This window comes from Pelobates fuscus, chromosome 1 (genome assembly GCF_036172605.1).
Source record: "Pelobates fuscus isolate aPelFus1 chromosome 1, aPelFus1.pri, whole genome shotgun sequence".
Classification (NCBI taxonomy): domain Eukaryota; kingdom Metazoa; phylum Chordata; class Amphibia; order Anura; family Pelobatidae; genus Pelobates; species Pelobates fuscus.
The window spans coordinates 215783191-215802483 of NC_086317.1; the positions used below are offsets into that span (position 1 = coordinate 215783191).

The 19293-nt window shown below is 43.3% G+C and overlaps 1 protein-coding gene across 5 annotated transcripts in view; it reads right to left on the reverse strand.

Moving 5' to 3' along the window:
- LOC134611085 (heterogeneous nuclear ribonucleoprotein R) overlaps positions 1-19293 on the reverse strand; it is a 119593-nt gene that overhangs the window by 86730 nt on the left and 13570 nt on the right. For 4 of the 5 annotated variants that reach the window (XM_063454672.1, XM_063454645.1, XM_063454636.1 and 1 more), the window contains exon 2: positions 2371-2469. In XM_063454672.1, the coding sequence (XP_063310742.1) occupies positions 2371-2451 (81 nt within the window). In that variant the 5' untranslated portion in view covers positions 2452-2469. Of the gene's footprint in view, positions 1-2370; positions 2470-6149; positions 6181-19293 lie in introns of those variants that run through there. The other variant, XM_063454654.1, reaches the window with a different exon arrangement.

Here is a 19293-nt window from a genome sequence, read left to right on the forward strand (position 1 = left end):
CGGGCTAGAGTTCACTCTCGCAAGATCCGGTCGTTGCCATGGCAACGCGCCGGATCTCGCGAAAGGAACCCAGCGGAGCTGCAAGATAGAGCTCCGCCGGGTCCTCTCCTGGCTCCCTCCCTCTCTCCCTGCTGGCGGCCGGAATATACTGTATGTGGGCCGGTGAGGGAGATCTTTGATCTCCCCACCGGCCCATCATTGAAAACAGCGGGGCCGGCGCTTGGATAGTGCCGGCCCTGCATAGACCGGCAGGGGAGATCCTGGGACTTCCCCTGCCGGCCTCGGCCCCACGGCCATCGCGGCCCACCGGGCATTTGCCCGGTGTGCCCGATGGCCAGTCCGGGCCTGATGCAGCGTGTGTGTGTGTGTGTATGTAATGCAGCGTGTGTGTGTGTGTATGTAATGCAGCGTGTGTGTGTGTATGTAATGCAGCGTGTGTGTGTGTATGTAATGCAGCGTGTGTGTGTGTATGTAATGCAGCGTGTGTGTGTGTATGTAATGCAGCGTGTGTGTATGTAATGCAGCGTGTGTGTATGTAATGCAGCGTGTGTGTATGTAATGCAGCGTGTGTGTATGTAATGCAGCGTGTGTTTGTGTAGTGTGTGTATGTAATGCAGCGTGTGTGTATGTAATGCAGCGTGTGTTTGTGCAGTGTGTATGTATGTAATGCAGCGTGTGTGTTTGTGTAGTGTGTGTGTTTGTGTAGTGTGTATATAATGCAGTGTGTATATATATAATGCAGGGTGTGTGTGTGTGTGTGTGTGTATATAATGCAGGGTGTGTGTTTGTGTAGTGATGTAATTTGCGTAAAATTTATTTTCTGCTTCTTACCAGGGAGGGGGGATATAGTATTCCCTGGTGGTCCCGTGGCTTGTTAAGTACTGGGGGGGCTCGCAGGAAGTTGTTTCTTACCTTTCTTGCAGCTCCCAGTGTAGATCTCGCGGCCATTTGTGCCGCGCTGAGCGTTGCCATGGTAACCGGCAGTTACGCTGATGGCCGCGGGACTCGCAAGATTTGCACTGGGGAGCTGCAGAAAAGGCAAGAAACCGCTTCCTGCCCGTCCGGCTTGTAATGAGCCTGGCGGTCCTAGAAGGTATTATCGGCAATATCGGTATCTATATTGGCAGATACCGATATTGCCGAAAATAACGAATATCGGCAAAACCAATAATCGGCCGATCCCTAGTAGTCACTAGAACAACTACAGCTCAATGTAGTTGTTCTGGTAAGTTTAAACCGTTCTTGCAGGCATTTTCATGAGAAAAACAGTGTTTTTTCAAACCTATCCTCACGGCCTACCAGTCCAGGATTTAGGGATTGCCTAGTTGTGTCTAAGGGAAAAAAAGAAAAGAAAAACACGTTTGTATTCCTGACCCTATAGTGTTCCTTTAGTATGAAAGAGTAACAGACTTATAGTACAAATTCCAGGTATCGTTTTGATTAGAACTTGTAAAATTGCCTTAAGGGGTTAACAAAAGTTACCCAAAATGGAGAAGCCATGTATGGAAAAACATAAATGTATACCCTTACTACTTCCATAGGAATTAAGAAGCTAATTAGCAGACAGGTGCTGCTAATCAAATGTCCTTGATAAAAAGATCTTCAGCAAGTGTGATCACTTCTATAAAAACTGAAGTTTTAGCAGTTTGCTGGTCTGGATCATTCAGGTGTGTGTTAACATCCTGGGAACCAAGGAAAAAAAATGTCTTCCAATTTCTTTCCATTTTTGATGAAAAGGAAGAGGAAGCTCCAAGCATCCCAGCCTGTCATGTGACATATCACTGGAAAGCCCAGGATGTCCTCTTTAGAATACAACAGGGATTGATAGAGTAGCTCTCAAGAATAAAAGGAGATACATGTGAACGAAATGTCCAGTACACAAGTTAATGGGCTGGGCTTCAGGAGGTTAACACAATGCCAAGGAGGAAAGACATCAGCAATGATCACAGACAAGCAATTGTTGCTGCCCATCAAACTAGAAAAGGCTATAAGGCCATTTCAAAACATTTACAGTTCATCATTCTACAGTGAAAAAGATTATTCAAAAGTAGAAAACATTCAAGACGGATGCAAATCTTCTCAGTAGTGAACATCCCAACAAATTAACCCAGGGTCAGATTGTGAAATGCTCAGAAAATTGCAATCCTCAGTTGCATATTTAATGTTAAAGTTCTGGACAGTACAATTTGAAAAAGACTGCACAAACCACACGACATCTCGAAACCTCTCGATTTTCCTGAAGTGGAGAGGTTTGGCCATGTCAAAATCCAAACAAAGCATTGTGAGAATGAAACTGATTCTTTAAGCTAAAGTTGTTTTGGTGACAATAGTCTCCCTTTAAAAGCAATCTGAATATTTTCACATTTTTACCTTTATCTTTGCTTCATCAGGTGCTTTGACACTTTCCTGAGTTTTTGTCCCCTGTTTATCTCTTTGCTTATAGGTTTTCATGACTCCAGAGATTCAATTCTGTAATAAAATGTCAAATTTGTAAATATTTGTCACCTCAAATCCAGTCTGCATATATGTATATAAAGTGTGTTGCATAATCTACAACATTTAGCAGCATTAACACAAACATTCTAGAATTTAAAAACCACACCTATAGGTTCAAAGTTGGAAATTGACAATCAGCTCCCAGGATTCCCACTAAAATGTATGAGCAATTAAATGACCACTATAGGCACCCAGACCACTTCAGCTCAATGATGTGGTCTGGGTGCCAGGTCCATCTAGTGTTAACCCTGCAGCTGTAAACATAGTTTCAGAGAAACTGCATTGTTTACACTAGGGTTAATACAGCCTCTAGTGGATGTCTCACTGACAGCCGCTAGAGGCAGTTCTCACTGTGAAAACCACAGAGAGAAGACGCTGACATCCATAGGAAAGCATTGAGAAATGCTTTCCTATGGACTGTTTGAATGAGCGTGCGGCTCTTGCCGCGCATGCGTATTCAAAGCTGATGTCGGGAAAGGGATGAGAGTTCCCCAGCGCTGGAGAAGGGTAAGTGTTCAGCGCAGCGGGCGTGGGACCCTGAGGGAGGGAGGGGGGGTATGCTAAATACCCTAAAGTGCCAGGAAAACGAGTTTGTTTTCCTGGCACTATAGTGGGACTTTAAGCTCATCAACTGTGTTCAAATAGTGTATTTGGAGTAAGAGTGAAGCTGCACAGAGTGTGCTCCATGAGGCACCAAACAACACATAGAATGTGACGGCAGATCAGAGTAATTCCCCCATCTAATCTGCTTACATAGTACTGTGCAGCTCTTGCTGTAGGATGGGATGCATCATAAAATTGCAGAACAAGCCACATTGAGCTGCACTGAACTACACAAGAAGCAGCCTCTTGTACATGCAGGTTGCAGCTCACTGTCCTGAGTCCTAATCCTCATACACATTCTCTTGGTGACAGATGAGTTTTTCCAAGTTTGTCCCTTTTATGGATATAACACTATAATAAATACTTGTATTAACTTTTTCACATGATGCGGTTTTCTTTTAAATGTATTTTAAAGGAGCGCTATGCATCTATAAAGCACTTCAGTTTGCTAAATTGCTATATGGCTTTGGAGTATCTCTTTAAAATTCTCATTTATAAAAGTGCCAATTTCACGGTAAAAATTTGCACTTTTATATTTCAAAACAGAGCACATCTACTTCCGTTCACTCCACTAAGCAGATGAAAGAAGCAGGTACTTTTTAATATAGTGCTCCTGCCTTCTAATATTGACCGCAATGTTGCCTGGGGGCATGATCGCCGGTGATCGGCAGGAGGATATGTGACCCAAGAAGCACATCTAGTGGCCGTCTGAGTGACTGCCACTAGGGGTGTTACTAGAGAAATATAAGACTTTAGTTATGAAAAAGGCCAAGAAAATAAATTAATGCATTTGTTTTCTTTACAGAAAAGGCATCACAGAGAAACATACTTACATAAACACGCTGCCTTATGTAATAACACATCCACTGCCCAATGCATACATATTTACTAATACTGCCAATATGATATTAGACTTTACTGGTCAAGGTGCCAACTTGGACAACCAGACTGATCGCACTGGAGAAACAGTTGTATTTCGCTGCAAGAATATGCGTGTGCGGATCCAGGTAAGCGTCTCCTTCAGTCCAGCGCAGATTACAATGCTCAGGACAACAGGGGGAGGACACTACTCCATGCTGCAGTTGCGACTGATGCTCCATGAGTTTTTCCAGGTACGATTATAATTTGGTTAAAGCAATGGAGCCAGGGTCCCCAAGTTCAAATCTCGGTCAGACCACATCACCTAATAATATTACCATAGACTGTTAGCTGGTTTATATCCTCTTTCTATAATGGCAAAGCCCTGCAGTATATATTGGTGGTATATAAACGCTAATAGTAATTGTGGAAGAAATGCCTCTGCCACGTGTTCCTGGAGGGGCCTGCTGGCTAGCCTCCTGCCCAAAGACTATGGGCCCTGCAAAAAGTCTGTTAAAAGACTTCGTTCGTGCCATTTTCCTATGTTCGGAAATTGAACAGGCGCACAAACCATGGACCACCATGGACCACCACCTTGTTAAGCCCTATCATCATCTCTTAGCAATTCTATCCGCAGTGTTTTAATTGTTCGTCTGGGTGGCCACAATTCGTATGAACGACCACAAAGGTGGCGGACATTTTGTTCCTGCGAATGCAGGCAGCAGTGTTTGGTTGTCGAGTTCATGGACCTCAAATCGCACACGGAAACTCCCAGATACCCCGCTTAACTATCATCGCCTAGGTTCGGATTCTACACCACCTAGAATGGCACTGTTCGTTGGAATCGTTCGTCTGGATGAGGGGAACAAGCTCCACAGTATGACTTCTGACTAAGTTCAGTAGTTCGTTAATTGTGAAACTACCGACCATTAGCTCTGAATTCATGGAACTGTTTTGGGCATATGACCATGTGCACGGTCGGTCAAATTACGACTTCCATAGAAATCCTGAATCCCTAAACCGATCTGTGTGATTTTTGGATATGTTGGTCACTTAGATCGGGGCAGTCAGTGGATGTAACTTTTGTGGGGTTTCCATGTGTTTTGGGGGTACTTTTGGGGTGTCTGAAAAATCTGTGTTTTTCTGTACCTTGAGATAATTGAGTTAGTACAGTTCTTGACTCAATTATCTCTCAGGCACATAGGAGGAGTTTACAACTTGTATAAATTCTGTGACTGTGCTTCCATTAAACAGACTACTTCCCAGCATTAATGGGACTCTCCATTGCCAGGAAATCAAACCAGTTTTCCTGACACTGCAGGAATCCCATGTTGCTGAAGGGGTAAAACCCCTTCAGTGACTTACCTGAATCTAGCGCAGATTACGCTCGACGCTGGGCCAGGCTCCACCCACCTCCTCCCCTGATGACGTCAGCCGGCGGGAGAGACCTAATGCACATGCGTGGCAAAGGCTGCGCGCACATTAGACCTCTCCATAGGAAAGCATTATTCAATGCTTTGCTATGGGGATTCCGGCGACGCTGGAGGTTCTCATGCATAGCGTGAGGACATTCAGCGTAGTTTAATATACTTTTCGTGTTTTAAGAACATGGAACTCCCTCTAGTGGCTGTCTGATAAACAGCCAATAGAGGAGGACTTAACCCTGCAAGGTAATGATTGCAGTTTGTAAAACCTGCAATAATTACACTTGCAGGGTTAAGGGTGATGGGAGTTGGCACCCAGACCACTCCATAGGGCAGATGTGGTCAGGGTGCCTGGAGTGTCCCTTTAAGTCTTGGCTCATGTGTGGTGGGGATTGCTATACTGCTCTTTGGATCACTATACCTGCTATAATCTCTGGGAGGAGAAGTCTTCCTACTGGGAGATGGATCTAGGTGTTGGTCCAGAGAGGGAAGGGACGGTGAGACCCCAGCAAAGCTGCGGCTGCTAAGGGGGCTACAGTGGTTATGGTGTCTGGTGCGGTGCTTATAGTAGTCAGTGTTACTACGAAGAGTGATTGGCAGAGGTACCCAGTCGGGGAGTGAAGGGCGGTCCGCCACAGTAATAATAATAATACTAATACATACAAACAGAGACATTATATTTGAAGCAATCTGAGTGAATTTGTGAATATGTGGAAACCTACACAAACTGGGGGTACTGAAAGCAGCACATTTTATACAACTTGTTACCTCCTCATTGCCTCAGGAGGTCATGCTGCCAGGCTTCCCACTGTAGAGGTCTTCCCAGGTGCCAGGAAGGGGGCAGCAGCATGTGGGAGGCAGGACATCATGGAGTGCGATGCCGTGCTGCCCGCTTGCGCCCTGTAGACAGAGTGAAGTAATAAATGCAGTCAGCATATTCCTGGGGGCGTCCAGGCAGAGAGCATATCCTCTATACTCTGGGGATTCAACTCAGAACTTTGCTCGGATCAGAATTTCATTTGCATGAATGAAACTCTGATCCTATTTGTGCCGCTGGTGCATCTTGCAGCTTAGTAGATAACTCCCTAAAATTCCCAGGGTATCAGGGAGCTATCTACCCAAAGGCTGAAAGACCTAAATTGTCCCCCCCCCCCCCCCCCATCCAGCCCTCAACCAGAGAGTTATGCGTCAAATTACACAGCATGGGAAAATTCCAAAGAACTTTCCCACGCTGTGTAAAATGACACAGAGCACTCGGATTGGTTGGATTTCAAGACAACCAGAGTGTTGTGACAGGTAAATTTAGAGGCTTACCGGTCAGTCTCTTCAATAACCTGTTAGCACTCTGATTGGTTGGCTTAAACTAACCAACCAGAGCACTCTGAGCCCAATTGCAGGGCGTGGGAAGGCTTTAGAAACCTTTCCCCGCCCAGCGGAGCTCAGTCTGCGCGGTGCCCTCCATGGAAGAAGATGGATTACTTTTTAGGGTCCGGTTTGTTTGTTTTTTTCCTCCAAAGTCTGACGGGTATTATGGACTTTTATTGGGCAAGTAAGAAGATTTTTGAAAAAATTAGACATCAAATGGTAATTTATTTTTTATTTACAGGGATTTCATTTTATTATTTACCCCTCACTATTTTTAGGGTGAGCGGGGTAGGTAGGGGTTTATTATTTTTTTTTGGGTGGGAGGGGGACTAGGGGTTTGGGGTCCCCTAGTCCCCTTGGGGGGTTGGGGGTTTAACATTTGCATTTAGGGCCCCCACCTGCCGCTCAGGGGCAAGCTCTCTATTTGACCCTGTAACTTTCCAAAACACTATGAAACCTGTACATGGGGGGCATTATTGTACTTGAGGTACATCACAGCATACAATTGTGTTTTATTGTAGTAAAATTAAGTGTATTATGACAGTCACCATTAAAATTCGACACAGAACACGGAAACAACATTTCTTAATTTCTCACACTTTTTTTTTTTCCTTATTAATAAATTATGTTTCATATATAAATATTTTATGTAAAATTAATTTCCAATTTCTCCTGAACAAAATTATATATAATTAGTGTGGGTGCACTTAATATTAAAGGGGTAAAAACATATAGCTCAAATTCTAGATTTTGTACTGCTAAGAACTTGTACAATTGCCTCTGCCGTTAAGAAATTAGACTCCTAGCGGAGTCTGACCACCAAGCCGTGCAGACGCATCTGACACGAGCTCCGGCCCAGCGGGTGGAAACCGGTACAAAAGCGGCAGCTATTAAGTCTGAAATCGCTCGAGGGTGCGCTACCACGTCGGGGGTGATCCGCTGAGCACATCAACACCACTCCGGTGCATGCCAAAGCCGGGAGATCAAAATGCGGCCTACTGGGGCCGAAGCGTGGGGGAGACGGCCGCTCCCCTTGGCGCACGAGCCCACAAGCAACTTCATCACAGCCTTACCGGGTGAAATAGGCTGATAGGCCCACACACCATACCTGCTGCTTGGCTGCTACACCCATGGCCGTACTCCGCATACTGTCTGCAACACATATGGGACTTAATTAAAACGGTGAATACCACAGCATAATATATGATGTGCATATCACCTCAATACTCACCTGGTTGTGTGAACCAACTCATGTTTTTTCTCTTCATTAATGTTCTGATTTTTCTTTCACTTAGCCATGCTAGCTTTACTAACCTCAGCCTTGGCAGGGCAGTATAAGTATCAGTGACTAGCCAAACGATGCTTAACTAGTAAAAGTGTTTATATCAACTTGCAGTTCTTTTCAAATATGTACGCTACACAACGCATATCTGACTATGCATGACCTACCTACCTAACACTAAACGCCAGCTCAACTCACTCCACACAATACGATAGAAATCACTACTCTGCTTAACTAACTGACCATCTTTTGCCTACCTATCTTCTACATTTTAACAAAAAAATGTGCCAAATATTTCAAACGTCACATGTTGTCTAGAAGTTTGTATTCCCATATTCCTTGAAACCGCTGTTGTGGCGTACTGAAGCTGTATGTTCATTTTGTGCACAACAAAAATAAAGAATATAAAAAAAAAAAAAAAATTCTAAAAATGTTACTATATTTCGACTAGGGATTGACTAGATATTATCGTACGATATTCAGAATTTTCAGCGGTATCTGCCTATAAAGATACAGATATTGCCGATAATGCAGACAGTGCAATAGGGGCGGAGCTTATCGTGTGGCGGGGCTAAATGTGGCCTGAACTGGTAAGTGTGGGGTAAACTAGAAGGAGTCCATGCTCCCAATCTAGCTACCCCAGTGCCCTTACTACCCAATCTACCCCAGTGCCCCTACAACCCCAGCTACCACAGTGCCCCTGCTCCCTTTCAACCATAGTGCCCCTGCTCGCCTATCTACCCCAGTGCCCCTACTATCCTAGTGCTCATGCTCCCCATCCACCATAGTGCCCCTACTCGCCTATCTACCCCAGATTCCTACCCCACATATTTACACACGAACACACTGCATCCACTACACACATATATTCTTGAAAACATAAAAAAAAAAATGACTGGCATGTATATTTTGTGCATTTACCTGAATAAAAAAATAATAATAATAATAATAATTAACATGTTCAGTTAACAGTAGATTTGTGTAGAAATAGTTTATTTTTTTCAAAGACGGTAAATGTACAGAATACCTGTATCGGTAATCGGCCTGAAAAGTTCACAGGTAATCGGTACAAAAAGAAAATCAATATCAGTCGATCCCTTATTTCAACTCCATTACTTTTTTAGCCATCTAATTGCTTCCTTATGAGAAAACTATAGTGGTCTCAAACTCAGATTTTTTATTTTTTTTTTAATATTGACCTGTTTAAGGGACTAAAGCTGTAGCCCAATCTACTTGCCCTGACACAATGTTTAATTAGAACGTTTTGGTACCCTGCTTAGACCTGAACATTGACAGAGTTATTCCCTAAACTCTTGAATCAAAAAGGAAAAACAAAGGCAAAAATAGCTAATTTTGAAAAAAAATATCTAGCTTACCTTACTCACAACTCTATATTTGTTCCCCAGTTTCACAATTCAGTTCTAATTTAATGAAAATGTTAAGTTTAGTGTCTCAAACCTCCGTCCTCCTCCAGTGTGTGATGTGCTATTGTGCCCCGGCTGTATTAAGAGTGTGTGTGTGTGTGTGGTTTGTATGCGCTGACTATATGTGATGTGTATGGCTTCATAGGTTATATGTAATGTGCATGCGTACTACACGCTCGCTCACTTCCCTCACACTTTTGTGGCTCTGCCGCTGTGATGACTCAGGTCAGAGAGCATGGGAGCCATCTTAATTCAGAGTTTGAATCAGTAATGCATAGGATGTTTACTCATGTATTCCTGTAGGTTAAACAGTAATAGTGCAGCAATAAAGAAAGTTGTATGAAACGGCTAAGCCTCGTCACTGTAGTAGACAAGGAGTATAACAGCGTGATGTGCGCTGGCTATATGTAATGTGCGAATGTGAGTAGTGTGTGCTGGCTTTACGTAAACTGTATAATTGTTCACCGTTCCAGTGAGTACCTCACTAAAGAATCCTAGGTGGGGATAAATGTGAGTAAAAAATAAATAAAAAAAAAATCTTATTTATTACTCCTGGTTCAATTTACACAGAGAGCACTATTGTTGGTGTTTTCTATTTTTTTCCTGGGTTTTATGGTCCCCACACCGCTTTGATATCTGCTGACTATATCATTGCACGTATCTAATAAATGGGGATTATACCACTGTATGCCATTCATACTAGAGTTGGTTCTAGCTCTAGAAAACTTAAGTAGGACTACATAATTTCTACTTATTTCTGATGACTTAAAAAGGTAGGCCAACAATGTAATAGAGCAGCAGGAAATGCTTTATTGTATAGGGAGAGGTATTAGCAGTAGAAAGAGGGAAGTGCTTATGCCATTGTACAGAACACTGGTGGGACTTCACTTGGAGTATTGTACGCAGTACTGGAGACCATATCTTCAGAAGGATATTGATACCTTAGAGAGAGTTCAGAGAAGGGCTACTAAACTGGTTCATGGATTGCAGGATAAAACTTACCAGGAAAGGTTAAAGGATCTGAACATGTATAGCTTGGAGGAAAGACGAGACAGAGGGGATATGATAGAAACATTTAAATACATAAAGGGAATCAACACAGTAAAGGAGGAGACTATATTTAAAAGAAGAAAAAGTACCACAACAAGAGGACAAAGTCTTAAATTAAAGGGGCAAAGGTTCAAAAATAATATCCGGAAGTATTACTTTACTGAGAGGGTACTGGATGCATGGAATAGCCTTCCAGCTGAAGTGGTAGAGGTTAACACAGTAAAGAAGTTTAAGCAAGCATGGGATAGACATATCCTAGGCTATCCTAACTCTAAGATAAGGCCAGGGACTAATGAAAGTGTTTAGAAAACATATTCTATGTTTCTATAAGATCTACAAAATTATTAGTACCATATATTGTCGTGATATACAAAAAAAAAAAATTGAGGAAAACCAAATAGTGTAGTATACTGATAAGGAACCCAAGCATTTCCGGATCCGGCATCTTCATAAAGAGACACGATTTGGCTGTTCTACTTGCAAGTTTGCACATTTAATTGGACATTTTATCGGTTATTTTTAACTTTTTTTATTTTTCTATATCTATCTCCCATTGGGAATACCCCTGCCTGTTACGTTACAAACCCCCTCCCCCATCCTCAGTCATGCCCTCCTTCAGCTATAGCCCATTACACTCTTTGCCCTTTACCACCATTTGCCCTCCAATACAGTCACTAGAAGCACTTGCTCTGCTATAAAAGAGTCAAACTCTGTTATGGATTAAATGTTTCTCTTACAACAGTAGTGAATTAGCACAGATTGGTGTTTTGCAGCACATGTGCACTAGCCTCCCAATACTTCCTTGTAAGTCCAAAGACTGAAATCATCGTACACAGACTTCCCTACAAAGTTATCTCTGTTATGACACAAGTGAGCAGAAACATTGAACCCTGAGTCGGAACTATTGAAGTCTCAGTTATTACTTGTTCTCAGAGATCTAACAACTTATTTTTCTCCAAGGCTTCAAAATGTTTCATCTCTTAACTATTAGTAACAAGCATTATTTGTAAAACTACAAAAATTACATATACAACATTAAAAAGAGTACAGCAGCATTTATTATTTTTTTGTATTTATTATTTTTTTAAACATGGGATGTACAGCTAGCACAAACAAATGATTAAATAGTAATCTGTGTATTCAAAACTTCCCAGAGACACAATTTTAGGTATTTAGATTTCAATTCATCTTTCACAGAAATAGTGTGGGGTGTTCTATTCTTTTATAGTATATGGAATATTTTTTGCATCCCCCAAAAAGAACCAAATTGCATTCATAGCAATGGAGCATTATAATAATACCAAAATAATTAAACAATTTATGTATATTGGTATTTTGTCTACATTCAGTTACAAAAGAACTACTGTTCTACACTTTATTTAGATGCTATTATAACCTGCAAAATTATCCGGTACTCTATACTGCACAACACTGATCCTTGAATCTATTCCCTGATTGCTATAATGAATTAATAAAGTGTGCAATTCAACATACTTTTCTGTGGCAGGAAGTAAGGAAGTCAGGCCTGCCATTTTATATCCTCTTGCAATCAAGAAGAGTGACAGAACAGCAATAAATTGTTTTATTTTCTATACAAAACATCATATTATAATCATGTTATAAGAGTTGCTTTCTAGGCTACATACATATCCTAATATATATATATATTCAGGCCAAATGGTGTGTGTGTGTATATATATATATATATATATATATATATATATATATATATATATATATATATATATATATATATATATATATATATATATATATATATATATATATGTATATATGTATATAGGCCATTTGGCCTGAATTTGTGGGAGGAGTTATGACCCTATTTAAACCCTACCCCCTACATACCTTTGTCGTGCAAGCTGTTTGTCTCCATAGCAATCAGCACTTCCGGTCCGTTGTTCCCGCCAAAGTCCAGTCTCCAGCAAACAATCAGTCGCCAGCAGCTCCTGCCTCCATCTTCCGTGCCCGTCCACCGGCTTCTACCCGACTTTGCTACTCGCTACCCGGCTTCCGGTCACGAGACCAGCACATCCACGTAAGCATAATGTGGGAAATAGCGCTCGGCTATTTCCCACGTTCGGGCCTAAAAACGCGGGGATAGGCTCCCTTCATTACTTACCTGTTTTGTGCAATTACGCTGTTCGTGTACTTCTGCGTTCGTGCGGCTAACAGCCGACCGCAGAGTACACACGCTTTCGTTTAAATAAAAATTTACCGACCGCACATACCCTACGTTCGTCTGTTCTTTCGTACGTTTATACAGGCGAACACGGTCAAACTGCTTTTTTCGTGCAGCCTTTCGTTAGTTTCCACTTAGACTAAAGCGGATTATGCAATTGGCTTTCGTTTAAATCTTTTCATATGCTCCATTTAACCGAACGCAGGAGTTTTTTCTATTTACAGTTCTCTTGTTCATTCGTTTAAACGAACGCAAGAGGCTAGTGTTTAAATTTACAAATCTACTGCAAATGTACCTTGTTACACCATTTACTTAAACCAAGCACTCACATTATTTTATCCTAGATGAATGTGTGTGTTTTTTATTATATGGCTCTTAAAGTCACCACTGGGTAAATAATATGTGTTTTACTATTCCCGTCCATGGGCACAATTATGGGACACCTATTTTTCACAGTGTAATCTTCTTAAAGGCATAGTTTGGCCACTTTCTCTTTATAAGTTACGTTAAAAAATACACCTCCAGGCATTATCTAACCCCGCGGGGACTTAGTCTATTGTACTTTCACTAATGTATTAGTTTTCTACGCAGGTTAAGCCCTTACGGTCCTTTTTCCCCACACTTATTACAGACCATTAACACGATTTTAATACCTCTGTTCCTTAAAATACCTAATATACCGGTTCCTTACACTTAGACTGCATATGTTTTTAGGTTCTACTAGTTTCCTCCAAACAGTCTTCAAGAAGATGTGGTATCCTATAATCCTGTGTTACTGTATCAGGTAAGAAGGTGTACCAGTTCTCTTTTTCCCCTCGAGGCCTCATTCAGCCTCCATGGCCTCATTCAGCCTCCCCCCAACTCCCAAAGTGGGTTCTAAACTTCAAACGGGCCAGGTCTGAGATTCCTCACTACGATTAGAACATCAATCACACAAACCTACACCACCTTGCTACTACTTATTTAACGGTACTTTACTTGTCTATTGTTTCTACATTTCTTCACTCAGACCTGTGTCATTACTGCAGTTTCGCCAAGTTGCACGGCATAAACCACCAACAAGACTACCTGGTTCCCTGCATTTCAGTTTCAGGTATTGTAAATCGTATTCACCACGACTACGTTTCTCCTTAAGGCCTCACTTCGCCTTCGTATCATGTAAATCGTCACAATCGTGGGAACCCCGGGGGCTTGTCTGTACTTACGGACCTACGTTCAGGTCCCTCATCGTACACGTTAAATTTTCTTTATTACACTTTACCCATATGTTTGACATTTTTTACACTTTGCATACCAGAGGCACGCCTCAGGCCCTCTAGCATCTATATTACCCTTAGGATATCTTCACCGGACCCGTTCCTTGCGGAAGCAAGAATATATCAAAATCTTCCTGCGCATTGACCAAAGAAATAGGACAATACTCAAGGTTAAGTATATACATACATTCAATTACACCATTCTAAGAGACAAGCCCCATCAGGCTAGTGAACTGGCATTGAGGGTTAGGCACTGACCTTCGCTATCCAAAGTAATACTACGGTCCCGCGAGGTCTACACCCCCACATTATACACGGAGGTTTAGCCTCACGACCAAAATCATAGTTAGCTACCTCCCTCGCCCTTCTTTAGGGCTACAGCTAGGGCTTCCTAAGTCACAGCCACATGTTTTGAATCTCTTACGGTCACCGAGAGGCCAACATCCTGCCACCACGTTCAAGTGGCCACAAAATTCCCTCGGCCCAAATCATAGGTAGAGCCTCTCTCCGCCACTTGGCACTAGCAGGGCTTCACCTGTCACTCTAGGTAAATTCTTCGCATCGGCACTAGCTAACAGGCCAGTTCTCCGAAAGTCTCACCCCCCCCCCCTCTACGACACCTTACTTATCCAAATCATTATTCCTTTTCAGAATGTCACAAGAATCCATCCCAATAATCGGTCTGCTGTTGGACGAAATACCCAGCACGCCAGTCAGGCCTGGGTCTCCGAAGGAATCCCTCACCCCTTCTACCCTCATTACCTGGGATTCTGGACCATTCCTAAAATGTCAGCAGAGCTAAGACTCAGGGGTATCCCCCTCTCCAGCCACTGCCAGTAAGGCAGAACTATAACGGCTCACGACTGCTAAGGCCAACGTCCCCTTGGCCTGGCTCTAGTTCACAAGGGCTGCCAGCTTACTCCTCAGGGGACCCCGGTCGCTATCCCGGCCAGCCTCCAAACGACAAACAGGCTGGTAAATGGAATCGGCTATAGCCACACCAGGTTTCTTGTTAGCCCGGGCAGGCCCTTCCCTGGCGATCTCTGTCATACAGTCTGTCTTACCCCTCATTTTCCCTCCCCGTCCCCCACCACTCACTATCACTACTCCATACGTCCCACCGGTCCACTCTGTTCCAATTTCCATAGAGAAGGGAATTCTCGATGGAAATAACATCACTACTCAACTTCCCAAGACATCCTAACAGTACCCATAACCCAGTGAGACCCATAACTTTACAAGCTTTCCATTCCTCAGTTTGTCATTGCCTCTCATATAGAGACAGCCACTTCCACTTCTCACCACTCCACCCCACGTACTAGACAGGGAGGCGGGCAGAAGGACAAGCTGGGCTGACCATTTCATTTCTGGTCAAGGCTCAGGCACGCTATGACTTTATTGCTGTGGTATGCTATTTCACTACATGCAGGGTATTGCACATGTGCTCCAGAGCCCACACCTAGCCCACATATACAGCCCAACTGTCACCTAAGATATGCCTAACTAAGATTAACATTAATATCCTGGAATATTATCTGCAATCACACCCAGCTAGGCATCTGGTAGATTCTGGTGATGGGTTTCTTACAGGGGTTTCACATGTGCCTTGTCACCACCCCTTCAGGTACACAGGTATGCCCTAACCTATTATCTGCATCCACTGACCCACTTACGGTGTACCACCTTCTGTCCACAGCAATCATACGCTGGTTTCACGATCTGCCCTTTCCGGTCTTCACATTTCTCATCTTGGGGTACCAATCCCACGGGGGTAGCCTTTCACAATACCAAAAATACGTTTGATCATAGACCTCTTCCGCACCGCACTCTTCTTCCATTCCCAGCATCAACTCCCTCATTCCCGCTGAGGAGTTCTCACTGCATTGCGCAATAGCTTGCATGGCATTGTCGATCTCTTCAGCAGGTAGTAAGGCTTGGTCGATCAAGACAGACTTAACCAACGCCTTTAATCTACTACCTATTCACCCTTCACTATGGCGCTGGCACGGTGTAAAATGGAGGTGTAAGTATTTTTCGCTGCCTGGCCTATGTTTGGCTCTAGGAGCAACCCTAGGTATTTAACATCTTCGCAGAAACCCTATGCTGGCCACTCCTAAATATATTCAGGTGTCCATCAGTCATCCACTATCTGGATGTATTTGTGTTGATTCAACAGGTTCACAAACACCCAACAGTGCTCACACCACCACAGCCCCCTTTTTCACGACACTCTGGAGCCCTCGGTCACCAGGCAAACTCTCGGTCCCTCTACCAGGCTCGCTTTTTGGGGCATAGTATTGGACACCACTACTTTCCAAGTCAGCCTACCAGACGATCTGTCCCACAGTAGGAACGGAATTGTCCTGTTCCTGCACAGTGTTGCACACACTGAAGGGGGGGACTTCAGTCCTGATTGGGGTCCCTAAATTTTGTAGTGCGTATCATTCCGCGGGGTAGGTCTCTTGTCCCTGGGCTACTAAATTTGCTCCACGAGGTGCAGACTCGTGCCCAACCATTTGGGACGATCCAGCCAGGGCAGCTTTACACATGTTACAGTAGTTTTGGCCACATGGATCGGGATCTCTTCGTTTATTCCCCCACTTTCAGAACACTCACTTTCAATTCACACAGACGCAGCAGCACACACAGGGTTCGAAGCAATTTTCAGCAATCACTGGTTAGGGATGACTGGCCCACTGTGACGGATGCCTTGCCGGCCTTTAGAGAGACCTCTACTTTGTTGGTGTCACGTATTCATACGCTTATAGAAATGTGGTTAATGACATTTACTGTCCACACAGGAAAAATTGTGCCGAGCAGCAATTATGCAAATGAAACCTGGTAACTGACTTTGGGGTCAAAGGCCGGTTACAGCCTATCAGAACTAAAGGAGGGGTAATTTAGGCCCAGTTCTCATCCTGCTCAGTGCAGTGTCGTGGTTTCCCTTGTGGTTGTCCGAGAGCGCGTTCCTGTTATTAGTTTTCTACCTGTTTTTTTACTTTGGCTTTGTTTATTGACTTCTCTATATTCTGGTATCCTGACTCCTGGCTTTCCTCATCGCTGTGTCCCTTTCTGTGTTCCCTGACCTCGGCAAGTATTTTTGACTATTCTATGTACGTTTAATCAGGCCTTTCTAAGCACCGGTAATACGTTACTTACTTTTCATCCGTGCTATACAGTTCTACGTGCTGGATCAAACAGTAATCCTGACATTACGACAGGGCCATAGATCCTGTAAAACTGTGTCAGCACATAGCTGCTTGCGAGAGGAAATTAGAAGAGAATGATCACCGCATGGATCAATTCGCTCAGGCTTTCAGTATGCTTCTCGCTAGAATGGCGCGCCTGCAGCGTCTCCTCCTATAGCACCTCTAACCTGTGTACCTCCACCCACTGTTTATAGGACTCCTATTGCTATCCCTACAGTTTGATGGCAATATCCAGGAATGCAGGGGTTTTCTTAATCAGGTGGAGTACCATTTTGAGGCCTCACCAGGGTCATTCCCCACGGATAGAGCAAAAATTGGTTATCTAATGAATCAATTAAAGGGCAAGGCCCTTGCCTGGGCTAATCCATTGTGGGAGAGTAATTGGAGCATAGCTCATAATTACCAGGAATTCCTTGCCGAATTCAAGCTCACGTTTGAGCCATTGGGTAGAGAGGATGACGCCTCCACTGCCCTAATGCACATCAGACAAGGTAACCGGTCTATCTCGGATTATGCTATTGAATTCCGTACCTTTGCTTCCGAGGTAGACTGGACTAACAATGGGTTAATCTCAGCATTCAAAAAGGGTCTCTCAGAGACTATACTAGATGAGATAGCCGCTAAAGAATTACCCAAGAGTCTTAACGAATTTACTACGTTTGTCATGGATATTGATAATAGGTTAAGACTCAGAGAAGTCACCAGAAGCAAGACCAGACGTACGGCTATGTCCCTAGCACCTCAATTCTCTAAACCTGTTTTTTCCAACCTCCCTGTACTGTCCGAACCCATGCAGTTGGGGGTCACTAGACTGTCGGAGGCCGAAAAACAGTATAGGAGAAGCGAGGGGTTATGCCTATATTGCGGTAGAAAGGGACATATGATAACTAATTGCCCAGTGCGTCCGGAAAACTTCCGCACCTAAGAACCTTAAGGGGACATATCTTAGGTGTGATGGAATTGTCCTCTAACAAAAACAAAAGTAGATTCCTCCTTGAGGTATCTATTTCCCTTGATAACAAGAAGTTTTCTTGCAGTGCCCTAATGGACTCAGGAGCTGCTGGAAATTTTATTGATGTCCAGTTTATTAGGGGTAATGAGATACCGGTCAGGGAGAGACCTAGGCCGCTAGCTGTAGAGGCTATTGATGGTAGACCACTCACACAACCGCTTATAACCCACGAAACTGTCCCTATTACGATCTCTATTGGGGCCTCCCATAGGGAGGAGATGACGTTTCAGGTTATTACTTCTCCATCATGTCCTATCATATTAGGGTTTCCGTGGCTGAGTAAGCACAATCCCTATATTGACTGGGCTAATGGGGAGATATTAGAATGGGGTAAAGAGTGTATGGGGAGATGTATAAAACCAGTACTAAAGAGATTGGGTACTATTGAACTTCCCACTACCACTCCCCAAACTCCTGGAGTTCCCATACAATACCGAGAACTTCAGGAGGTGTTTAACAAAGCTCAATCCGATGTATTGCCTCCCCACAGAGCATATGACTGTGCCATTAACCTGTTTCCAGGCGCTATGCCACCTAAGGGGGCTGTTTATTCCACTAGACCAGGAGAGTAAAATAATGGAGGAATACATCAAAGAATCCTTGAGCAAAGGGCACATAAGAAAGTCATCCTCACCAGCTGGTGCAGGATTCTTTTTTGTTGAGAAAAAGGGTGGTGAGTTACGCCCTTGCATAGACTACAGGGCACTTAATAAAATCACTGTAAAAAATGCATACCCTATCCCACTCATTTCTGAATTGTTCGATAGACTTCAGGGAGCTAAAGTATTTACTAAGCTTGATCTTAGGAGCGCTTACAATTTGGTTAGAATTAAAGAGAATCATGAGTGGAAGATGGCATTTAATACCCGTAGTGGAAACTATGAATATATGGTAATGCCATTTGGGTTATGCAACGCCCCGGCCGTATTCCAAGACTTTATAAATTATGTACTCAGGGAATTAATTTACTCATTTGTCTTGGTTTATTTGCACGATATTTTGGTGTATTCCCCTGATCTTCAAACTCACCACTCCCATGTGAAACAGGTTCTGCAGACGTTGTTGAAAAATAAACTTTATTGTAAATTAGAAAAGTGCATATTTGACCAGCCTG